At 37.1% G+C, this 12,740-nt stretch overlaps 1 protein-coding gene across 3 annotated transcripts in view; it reads left to right on the forward strand.

The window, feature by feature from the left end:
• The window catches only part of LOC140162456 (growth hormone secretagogue receptor type 1-like), a 78,785-nt gene that overhangs the window by 45,256 nt on the left and 20,789 nt on the right, over positions 1 to 12,740 (forward strand). The window contains exons 3-4 of one of the 3 annotated variants that reach the window (XM_072185699.1): positions 1,786 to 1,814; positions 6,920 to 7,505. The exons of 1 other annotated variant lie outside the window; for it this stretch is intronic. In XM_072185699.1, the coding sequence (XP_072041800.1) occupies positions 1,786 to 1,814; positions 6,920 to 7,001 (111 nt within the window). In that variant the 3' untranslated portion in view covers positions 7,002 to 7,505. Of the gene's footprint in view, positions 1 to 1,785; positions 1,815 to 6,919; positions 7,506 to 12,740 lie in introns of those variants that run through there. One more of the 3 variants, XM_072185698.1, reaches the window with a different exon arrangement.

Genomic DNA, 12,740 nt, shown 5'->3' on the forward strand with positions numbered 1-12,740 from the left:
TGAGTGCGAGCTGCGAGTTGCAACTCGTAACTCACACTCGTGACTCACACATTATCCACGTCTGTGTCTATTAGCAGACTCTTTTATCAAAGGTGACAGTTTTCTTGCAATTTAGATGTTCTTTAAACAGGGTTGCTTGTCTATTTAGGGAGTACGTATTATGATATTGATAGTTGCGTAGGCCTATGTGGTTGCCTAATTTAGTAATTCAATGTATAAGATGTAATAGACTATTCCAGTTGAAATCTATACACCCTGTGGAAGACATAACCTTAAAGGCCCTTTCAGTGATTTCACAGGAACATTAAAAAAATGGAAATTTGTCAGAGTTGCTTAGAAATAAAGAATAAGTCTACAGAATTTCATTAAACCACTTTTCCCCTGAATACATCGACAAATTAGTCAAAAAACAGAAGTTTTAGAAAGGTTTTCTACTTCAACTCAGATCGACTCGAGAAAATCGAGATTGTCGTACAGTGCGCCACCAATCGACTGGAAAACTTCCTAGTCCAGTGTTTCTAACACGGGGAAGTAGAGTCTAAATTGATTTAAAACAGACGCTTAATTTTTGTAGTAGAAAACAAAATAAGCAATTAAAGGTCACCGAGGCAAACTAACGGTCAATTCAAATATGAAAAACAGTTAAAATTGTGTATTTTGTTTAAAATAGTAGCTACTGATGTAATAAGTAGTAGAAACAATACATAACGCAGCGTTGGTACGGTGGAGAGTGAGCTTCTCGATCTCGAGTCGGACTTTTTGTACTGTCAGTATCAAAAGTCCAGAATCATGCAAATGCTTTATTTTGTCTAAAATACACGGCTTTCGACCGAACCACTAGCAGGCTATGTTAGCACATCTATGCCAATTACAAAGGTACCAAAATCTGAATTTTGATGATTTTTACGATCGTCCGGATGAGCAAATCACTGAATGGGCCTTTAATCTCCTACACAGGGGCTGTAGATTTCAAATGGAGTCACCCATTCAGGTTACCCCATTTGAAATGAATAATCCATGCTGTTTTGAATAGTAAGCCCATAACTTGTAAAGAGGCGGATTTAGGGGGGCAGTTACCCCCAATTTTTGCAGAGCGGCACCTGACTTTGCATGGGCGCCCCTGTGACCACCGCTGTGCTCGCTTCGCTTGGACATATGGCGCCCCCTATTGAAAATTCCTGGATCCGCCCCATTGCATAGGGGCGTATGGATTTCACCTTGAATAGTCCAATGTGTAAAGGAATGCTGACAGTAGGCTAGAGTTAGAGAAATTCTTGATGTAAACTATTTTATATTCAATCATATTTATTAATATAAAGCTTGGAACTATTTTTTTCATATAATCTATTCTTATTACCATTTCAATGCTTTTTTATTACCATTTCAGTGCTTTTTTATTACCATTTTAGTGCTTTTTTATTACCATTTTAGTGTTTTTTTATTACATTTGAGCGCTTCCTTATTACCATTTGAGTGCTTTTTTTATGACCATTTTTAGTGCTCAGTGCCATATTAGTGTTTTAGAATGAAATCCATTTATAGCTTGTAATCTTTTTTTGATATAATTCATTCTTATTACTATATCATTAGCAAACTTGTTAACATTTCATTTTATGTGAATTCACACAATGTTTATGATTTCCTGTTATTTTTTATATTTTACTAAAAACACTTATACACCGTACTGTTTCTATACTTAATGACCATTAATTTTATAGTGTTTCTAGACTATTTTTCTTATTTATTTTGCGATATCTTATTAATGCCTTATACTTCTTTTCACAGTGTACACAGTGGAAGGCTTCTTCCGAAACGTTAGTTGTTTTTTTCTGACTAATTATTCTTTCTTCTGACGACAAAAACAGCATGGTCCACTGACTAACACTTAATGTCATCCGCATCAATAATAACGTTTTTACGATCCTCCATATTTCCCGGTATTGAATAACTAATAGTGTATGCCTCACTGCAGTTTCAGTTCCAAAATGATCTTACTAATATAGAATGCTGTGAATGCAGTTTGCTAAGTACTAATTAATACAAAGAGAAAACACTCGAATTCCTATCACATGCAAATAACATGAGAAGTTGTTTTGGGTAGCACTAGACTGACTAGAGGGGAATAATAAGTTAAACTAAGTCGTCTGATATCAAGGGAAGCATCATTGCTACAAATTTTAAATGCATGTATCATTTTCCAGATTACCATGAAAGAAATTTAGATTTGAGTCTTGTTATTCTTCCAGTATTTGGGCCAGAACCGCAGTTCTCAAAATAATTAAGATGTAGTTTTTTAGAGGGGTATCTATCTTGCTTTAAGGGGTGGGGTATGAACGTTTGGACAGTATTTATTGTGGGACATGAATGAAAGCACATCAGACATATCAAATTGAATTCTGAATGCGAAGAATAAATATAAAATAATTTTGATTTTTTTTTTTTTTTTCGCGCGATATAACCTGATACGCATTTTGGCAAATGATTTAAAAATTGATAATTTTGATATTTAACAATCCTCGAAGTAAACTTTATAAATCTAATGTACTTAAAGTGTATTTAGCTGGGATGAAAAGTTGATGATCAATTGAAAATTTTGACCTTTCATAATATTGAAGATATGGATTTTTTCCCAAAAAACACCAAAAAAGAAGGTCTTTGGGGGAAAAATGTATATCTTTAATATGAAAGGTTAACATTTTCAATTGATTGTTGGCATTTTATCCCAGCTACATACACTTTATCATTAGATTCAGAAAGTTTACTTTGAGTACTGATCAAAAAATTTAAAAAATATCAATTAATAATTTGTCATAAAATTATTTGATATCAGAAGGACATTCCTCTATTCAGAATTCAATTGAGATGCCTGATGTGCTCTCATGACACACAATAAATACTGTCCAAATGTTCATACCATGTACCAGATCCCTTAAACATAAGTTTTAATGGTTTATTTAATGAACTAGATCTCATCGCCACCTGAGGCCTGGCTCATATTTGACACATTAAGCACTTCATACATAAAAAGTCTCAAATTTTGAGCTATTTCTTCAAAATATCAAAAACTATCACAAGAACCACTGAACCAATACTAGGCTTGTTTGTACTCATTTGAATGCATTTGTCATGCTGATTCCAAATACGGTCATGAAAATGTATTATTCTGAAATTTATGAATTTTGAAAAGCAAATTTGGAACGTGTCGTCTGCAAGCGACACCCGTGTGGAGAATATTAAGTTAGTTATTTTCCGGAAAGAGGGGAGGTGGTTATTAACATTACAAACTACAAATGGAAATTGACATGCATAAACATTCAACATATAATGTAGGCCTATCTAAGTTAAAATTATTCATAATTTGTAACTGGAAGGTAATTTTAGTCAGAAATATGATGAAATTTATTGATACAGGTGAAAATTTCTATAGAGGAGGTACATACTGATTAGGTTGAATATATAAAATGGGCTATTCCAGTTAATATCCGTACACCTTAATGCTCTGCGTGCTAGCCTTGCGTTTAAAAAAAAAAAAAAAATTTCTCAACGTTATCAAGAGCTATCTTAATAACTTCTAACCCAATACTAGGCTTGTTTATACTCATTTTAATGTATTTTTCATGCTGATTCCAAATATGGTCATGAAAATTTAAATTTCTGAAATTTTTGATTTTTTTTTTTTTAATTTGAAACTTGTCGTCTGCAGTCGACACCCGCGTGAAGAGTGTTAATCTTCCACACAGGGAGTGTGAATGGGTGACTCCATTTGAAATCTACACCCCTGTGTGGGAGATTACGGTCATATCGTTCATATGGGATGTATGGACAGTGTCGTAGCGTCATCACAGAAGGCACGTGCCCCCCCCCAATCAATTGCAAAATTTAGAAAATCCCATACAATAATTGCCGAAAAACGGCTTGTGCCCTCACAATCAGACTTAGTGCCCCCCAATCATGGTCCCCCAATATGATAACCCACGCTACGCCACTCTGTATGGATTTTAACTTGAATAGCCCAATATCATACAATAATACTGGTCCTTTGGATATTTTCTTGACTTGGTCTTGGGTTAGCTACAGGAATGAGAGTGTTATTTGCAGGCCCGTACGCAGGATTTCATTTGGGGGGGTGCTGATTTTGAAAAAGTGGACTTTTTTTTCAAGGGGGGGTGGGCGATTTTGTGAAAAGTGGACAACATTTTGACCTTTTTTGTCCAAAAAAGCGTAAAAAACCTGATTTTTTTGCTCGCTATGCTTGCAATTTCTGAAATTTTGGGACTTTTTATATACTTTTCCAAATCCCCTGCGTACGGGCCTGGTTATTTGAATGCTTGTTGAACGAAAAACAAATGCATTAATGTTGTCCTTTACTAACACGCATTATATCTCCTGCACGTTGATTGACTAACACTAATTTAAGTAGACTAATATTAGCCAATTAACAACTAGAATGTGATGTTATGCTAACTAATAACTTTTTTGTGTTATAATTGTGTGTACGGTTCGGTTCTGTGTGGTTTCTGTGCATGTGAGTTTATGTACTCTTTTTGGTTAGAATTTCTCATATTTGGTCACAAGATTTGCTACAGTAATAAATTTATGTGTGTTACAGTATTTTGTAAACACTCTTTGCACTCACTGCCCAATTTAGTGCTGTTTACAGCATAACAATTAAAGTGGGGTTCTCATTGGCTATCTTCACATCGGTACCTCATTCACAGATCAAGCTGCACAGCTTGGATTGGCGAAGAAGTGACCTAATACCTACAATCAAAGAAATTAATGTTGGCACACTCTGGCATAATAACTGTAAATCGCTGCCCCTCTCCCCCAATTCAATGTTGATGAAAGCAATTTTGACATTGGGCTCTCCAATCCCCCCAACATTGGTTGAGGGGGAATGGGGGAGGGAAGGAGAAAAGGGATGGTTTGTACTTCTCATCAAACATAGTTATACTAATTTCACTGAACTCTCAGAGCAGCAATGAAGAGTTCCAACTTATTGTCAAAGTGTGGCAACTAAATATTTCTTTGATTGTTGTTCTTTTTACTTGTTGAACAGGTCAACCTGTCGGCCAGTGCAAAAGCTCTTTGCAAAGGACTATACTCATGTCTAAATAGCCAAAAAAGCAGTTTTGTTTTGTTCACTTTTTTTGTAAATTTCCACCATTTTAAGCATGAAAGAAGGCTGTGGTTTGCTGTATATGATACCCGGGATATGATGTAACTTCTGAAATTTCTTCACTGTGTCTTACATAAGGATCTTTCACCCATACTGGTAATATCTCTGATTCAATTGTTTTGGCATAAAGCATATGAAAATAAATATTAAATGTCAGTGCGGTTTGGTGAAGAGTGTTCATTTTAATTTGCAAGTGCAGTGTCTGCAATGATGAAAATATTATTTAAAATCAAAATTATCAACATCATAACCGCATTCCACACTAGATTTTCAACATGGGAGGACATTTGACACTAACTTTAAATTTAAAGGAGTATTTCGTGATCCTAGCATCCTCGTTTTATGACATTTTTCAGTAGATTTCCACGAAAAAAAGCTTATTCCCAAAATTTCAGTTGATTCCGATTTTGCGCTTATGAAGTTATGCATGATTATGTGTATTACACTGCTTCATAGACAATGTGTTGTAATTTCGTTCTGGTATACCAGAACGAAATTCCAATTTCACAATATCTTTGCTAAACGAATTAATCTGCAAGAAATTTTTTGTACATAAACAATAACATTATGTAGTCAGAGGTGTCCAGGGATATAAATCTCAACTTTTTTTGAGAAAAGTGGGAGGACGATATTGTGGATCACGAAATGCCCTTTTAATATGATCTTACCAATACTAATACACTTAGTGGATTTGGGGAGGGGAACACAGGGGCACAAGCCCCCCTCCCCTTCCCCAATCCGTCATGCAAATTCAGCCCCTGTTAGTTTCACATCCAGAATCTGTGGCCGTAGGGGGGTGGGGCAGGGGGAAAGTTTCCCCCACCCACACTAAAAAGCTGGCTATGCTGCTGATAAACAAACTAAAAAGCGGTATTGTATTTACTGAGGATGCCACCCTTAATCACAATTAAATTAACTGAAATACTCTGCGAAAAGCACAGCCTTAGGTGCTGTACATGAAAAATCTGAGATTTTCAACAAAATGAGCTATTCTGGTTGAAATCCATACACCCTGTGTGGAAGATATGACCTAAATCTTCCACACACAGGCGTGATATTTGAATTTCAAATGGGGTTACCTGAATGGGTGACTCCATTTGAAATCTACACCCCTGTGTGAGAAATTATTGTCATGTCTTCCATAGGGGGTGTGTGGTTTTTAACTGGAATAGTCCTAATCTCGAGATCCTGAGATTTAATTCATTCAATCCAAAATATATTAGTTAAATGTATACATATGGCTTTTTACAATAAATCAAAAGTGTTTTTACAAAAATTAAAAATGTATGAAAGTATTTTGGTATAGCACATTGTGTTTGAAGCAACTGGGTCGATTCACAGTGTCACATATTGTTGTATTTGGTCAAAATGGCGCACAAAAAGAAAATATGCAATTTTCAAAAATGCACTTTGGTTAAAGGCTCTTCAAATATGAGAAATTTCATGTTTTTGTTTTGTTTTTCTGTCTGTTTGTCTTTTGATACATTTTATTATCTATAGTTTCTTTTAATTCGTAGAAAATCAGCATCGTGTCGATTTCTTGTCATGTTTGAATGTCTTTAACAAAATGGTGATGAAATGAAAGAATGTTAAAAGTTGTAATTGTTAAGCTTATTGCCCCAATGAAACCATGTATTTTATGGTGTAATAACGTAACTTTTTAAGTGTATGAATAATGAATAATGACTAATGATGATCTAATGACTAACATTACTTTTGTTATTGTTTTATCCTATACAGTACAAAAACTGCTGTGGACAATGTTTCCAAGGGGACGAGGCAGATGCACAGGGGAGACCGCTCGCATCCAGATGCTCCGTAGGAGTGACTATGTATAGTGCAGGGGCTACTCAGATATGAGGGCTACTCAATTATGATGTGATTGGTACTTATGATGTGAGAGCTTCTCAATCATGATATGGGAGCTACTCAATTATGAGATGAGGGTTACTTATGACGTGAGAGCTACTCAATCATGATGTGAGGGCTACTCACTTATGATGTGAGAGCTATTCAATCATGATATGAGGGCTACTCAATTATGAGATGAGGGTTACTTATGACGTGACAGCTACTCAATCATGATGTGAGGACTACACATTTTATGATGTGAGAGCTACTCAATTATGACATGAGGGGTACTTATGATGTGAGAGCTACTCAGTTATGATGTGAGGGCTACTCACTGAAGTCATGAAATGCAGGGTTACTCAGTTAGGATATGGACTTCTCAGTTATGTTGTGAGGGCTACTCAGTTATGATGTGAGAGCTTACTCAGTCATGATTTCCAGGGCTTCTCACTTATGGTGCTGTAACCACTGATAAAAAGAGTGTATGTGCAATGCAATATAACATAATAAGGGTTGTTGCATTTACAGTGAAGGGGGCTGGGGCTACTCAGTCATGATTTACCATACCACACAATTATTATAGTACTGTAACCATTGATAAAAAAGCTACTCAGTTAACTTGTATGCTAACCTTGCATTGACAGTGGAGGGGCTACTCTGAATGTAGCCTCGGTTTGAGGTGTTAGGGTGCCTGGGATACTGTTTTTTTTTGCTTCTCAATTTATTTTTTTATTCTGATCTCTGCAAGTCTTGTCCACCTACTGCTGCTGTTAGTATATCAGATCTCTTGTAGCAGGGAGAAAGATCACTAAAGAGAGCTTATAATAGATTGAGCACCTGTAGTTGTTGAGAGCAGTCACTAAATGAAAATTGGGATCAGTAATTGTCTGTGGTTTATCCCTGTTTTTCTAAGCCATGACTGGCAGGGCCACTAGCAATCTGATATATACTAACAACAGCAGTAGGTGGACAAGACTTACAGAGATCAGAATAAAATAAATTGAGAAGCAAAAAAAACAAACAAAAAAACACTATCCCAGGCGCCCTAACGCCTCGAAACGAGGCTACTCTGAATGTAACCATTGATAAAAAGGCTACTCAGTTAACTTGTATGTACAATAAGAGGTTATACTTGCATTGACAGTGGAGGCAGTGGCGTAGCATTATAGAGGCAGGGGACCTCTGGTTGCCCCCCCCCCCATCGTTTTGAAGGGGCTACTCAGTGTTGATTAGGGGGTTGTAACCACTGTTAAAAAGCTGCTCAGTTGAAATTATAAATATATATAAAGGGGCTACTCAGTCACAATTTACAGGGCTACTCACCTACGAAGGGGCTACTCAATCATGATTATGGTGCTATAACCACTGTTAAAAAGCTGCTCAGTTGAATGAGGTTTTGACGGAATAGCGACGATATGTTGAAATCTAAAATGTAATAAACACTTCCCATGGATGTGAGTGCAAAATACAGACATGCCAACTGTCCCTCATTTTGAGGGACTGTCCCTCATTTTGGGTTTTCCAAAGTGAAAAAGAGGGATAGTCCTGCTTTCTGAAAATTTCAGTGATGGCAAATTTAAATGTAAGAACAGCAGAAAATGATGCACATTTCACTTTAAATTTTGCTATAGCATTCTCTTTAGTCTATTGTGATAAATTTAAACCTGCAAAACCTTCCCTGAATTCTGAAAGTATTGCACACCTCAAGTCTTTGAATTTGTCGGTACCTGGTTTGTGTACATGTACAAGGTTTTGGCCTCAATGTCCCTCTTTCTGACTTCGGTAGGTTGGCAGGTCTGAAAATATGAACAAGTGTCCCAGGGAATTTTATGATTGATTGTAGCCAATATGAAAAATCCTAAAACATATTTGCTCCACTATTGGTTAATGAGGCGGGACTGGATTCGAAATACATTGAAATCAGGACAAATATCATACGATGAGCTTCTCATGCACGATTTTATGTAACTCCGGGCGCAAAATCTGAACAAGTGTCGCAGGGGATTTTGCACTTGACTGTATAGCCAATCTGACATTTATACAAAATTAATTACGGACCTTTTATGACTTGACCCTACAGACAGAATCGGCGACATGACACTTACAAAAAACAACCTTTTTGACAGCTTTTTTGACATAGGCCCTTATTATCACACCTATGTTGATCTCCAAGGGCATAGTGGGGTGCTAAAGCTTGGGTGTGTTTTTTTCCCAATAACAGTGGGACCTGGGGCCGTCCCTAAGCCCCTGACGAGATCCAGTGGGACTAAAGCCTGGAAAATCTTGAGCATTTAGACATTTTTAACACCATTTTAATGCATGCTGGTACCATCAGAAACATTTGGGCTATTCAAGTTTAAATCCACCCCCCCATGGAAGATGTACATGACCTTATGCTGGTTTGATACTTTTCTGCCGCTTTGCCGCTCTGATGATGATTTTGATCCACTGCACAATCGCATCAAAAATGCTAGCGGTGACCAGCGGCAAACCGATCACTCTACCGCTTTGCCCAAACAGCAGCATCAGTAGGAATTGAAATCAAGTCAACTTGGTGCCGCTCTGACGTATGAAAACAAAATTCGATTTTGGAGCAGTGCAGAGCAGCAACATTGGCTTTTAGAGTCACTGCCGCTCAGCGGTGTGGTGCTCCGCTTGCACTTTTCAAGCGGCATGATGAAGAATCACGCCGCTGAACGGCAGAAACTATGAAACCAGCATTAATCTCCCTGTGTGGAAGATAAAGGTCCTGTCTTTCATAGGGGGTGTATGGATTTCAAATTAAATTGCCAATTAGGTGTTTTAGGCCTGCATACACCATGGGCACCCCCACATGGATATGCTTATGCTTTTTGGTCACGCTTTTGGTGCGCTTCATCATCTTACTTAGGATTATTGACAAAGACAATGCTAGCTACCCCTGGTATTGCGACTAGACTGATTTACATGACCATAATTTTTAAGAAAAATAATGATTTGACTTTGTAGTCTCATTTATAGTCATTTTAAGGACACTTTACTCCTTGTTGTCCCCATTGTATCCTTAAAATGTTCTGTGAGGGGGCAGTGTAGCCAGGGGGAGCAGGGAGAAAACTGCCCCTCACAGAACATTTTAAGGATAAAGTGGGGACAACAAGGAGTAAAGTGTCCTTAAAATGACTATAAATGAGACAAAAAATTGACGAATGGGGACAAAAATTTGACTTTGCCCCATCACACTAAAATCCTGTCTACGCTACTGTTTGTAGTTCATGTTGGGCATCACCAGTGGCAGATTTAAGATGTCAGCAGTTGCTGACAGGACCCTCTTACTACCTTGCCCTTTGGGGCCCCAACTGCAAAGTGAATGAATTTATGAGTATTTATCTTGGCCTCAGACATTAGGGGCACCAGACAATAAGGCCGAAATAAAAGAATCATGATTATTACTTGAAGTAAAATTTTACTTGTTGACGAACTTTCTCTTTGTAAGCTTCATTAACTTTGCATCATTACATACCAGGTGATGATCGTTATGATCTGTGAATGTGTTTTTCAATTAGCGTTTCATGTGAAATTGAAAATAGATTATCGTGATCATTACTTTCAGTGAAATTTTATTTGTTTATGAGTTTTCTCTCGGTAAGCTCCATTAACTTTGTGTTGAAATATACATGACATACCAGGTGTGGTCGTTGTAATTGCTATAGCTTTATCATTTTGTGTCGTTTTTTTTGTTTTTTCCAAAAATGCGAAACTCTGAATTTTGTTAAATATACCTACATGTACATATTTGTGTAGAAAAAACAAGAAAAGTGATCAATGTACCCTGAAATTATTTTTCTCAGATGGTGGAACTTGACCCCCCTGGGGGGGCACATTAAAAATTTTGGTGGGTATGTTTCCCCGGGAATTTTGAGGTGGTGGATCTTTGGGAGCTGACGGTGTACCGGTAAAAGGGGGTCTTTTGGAGCTGCGAACCGGACTGTGAACAAGTAAAATAGGGACTTTTGGAGCTGCAAACAGTCAAAATCAAGGGTCTTTCTTGGCTTTTTTGGTTGGTCATATGAGGAATGAGCAATTTTGAAGTCTTTTAGAGCTGAAATGATCAAAATCAAGGGTCTTTCGGAGCTCTATTTCGGTCAAATATAGGGGGTCTTTCGGAGCTGCGAAATCCAAAAAGGGGGTCTTTCCAGGGGAGGATATCCGTATGGTCATTTGTGTTAAGTGCCCCCCCTAGAGGTAGAAAAGACAGCAGTATCACTTTTCAGCCTACCTCCCTCCGTAACCATGGATCCACCTCTCTGGAAGGGCCCTGGGCTACTTTTCAAATGGAATGAACACATTAGACAGCTCCATATTAATTTCATACACTCTCTGAGAAAGATTTAACCTAAATCTTCCATAGATAGAGGTGAGTTTCAAACGGTTGGTAAATGTGCTAATTTCAATTGAATTCCTTTGGAAGACTGGGTATGTTAATTTTAAATGGGGTTACCTGAAATGAATGGATGACTTCATTTGAAATATATATAACCTCAATGTGTGAGAGATTAATGTCATGTCTTCCATAGGGAGTATATGGATATCAACTAGAAAAGCCCATGTCATTTTACAGGAGACAACAGACTTTGTCTAAGCGTGTTTCTACTTTCTATGTTTTGTAGCAAGTTTAAACTCACTTTGCCCCATTTTTATAAGCCTGTGTAGTACAAGCAAATTAGGTCCTTTAACATGTTTAATGCTCTGCATGCTGGCCATAGGCTTCAACATAGGCCTGAAAAAGCCTAAGTTTTCAGATATTTTCAAATATATAGCACTATCTCAAGAACCACAGAACCAATACTAGGCTTGTTTGTTCTCATTTTAATACATTTTCCATGCTGATTCCAAATATGGTAATGAAAATGTACAATTCTGAAATTTTTTATTTTTAAAGAAAATTTTGAAACTTGTCGTCTGTAAATGACATCCGCATGGTGAGAGTTAAATTGGCTTCCTCTATAATGAATGACCTATTAAACATGTAGGGTAAGAGGGCTTGGCACTTAAAAATACACTTTAGAAACAACTTAAGCATTAGCCATTTTGTTGTAGTAACAACGTTACCATTAGCCATTGATGGCTTAATGCAGGACTGTATCAACCCAATTATGTAGATACTGGGTCACTCCATACAGGAACAGTATCAATGCGCATCAATTTGCACTACTCTGATCTGCATTGAGTATAGCAACTGTCTACGCAGGCATTGTGATTTTCACTCATGGTTTATTAATGCTCTGCGTGCTAGCTAGCTCGAGATACTCTAGCTAAAATACAGGTTTACATTTACCATCTTACATTATCTCATGATGCAGTCATGTCTACAGTAGAATTCATCTCGACCTTTGCAGGACTTAACCCCATTAAAAGCTATTAAACCAAGATAACACTCATTGAAACAGCTCAACTGATTAAATCGGATCTTCTCTGGTTGTGCACAAGTGACTGTTTTCATGTGCGATATCGCAATAAAGATGGTATTCATAGCTTCAGTTGGGTAACCGATTATAAAGGAAACGAAAGGAAACAATGTTATGTGTGGCTTTGTTCACGAAATCAGACAATGTCGTGCTTTTTGTAAACCAGCATTCTTGAAAATGAGCAACATAATGATTTTTGACTTAACACGGTTTAGAAATAATTTCTTCATATTTTTGGTGTTATCTGTCGTTTACATATCCTTCCT

This window comes from Amphiura filiformis, chromosome 10 (genome assembly GCF_039555335.1).
Source record: "Amphiura filiformis chromosome 10, Afil_fr2py, whole genome shotgun sequence".
Taxonomy (NCBI): domain Eukaryota; kingdom Metazoa; phylum Echinodermata; class Ophiuroidea; order Amphilepidida; family Amphiuridae; genus Amphiura; species Amphiura filiformis.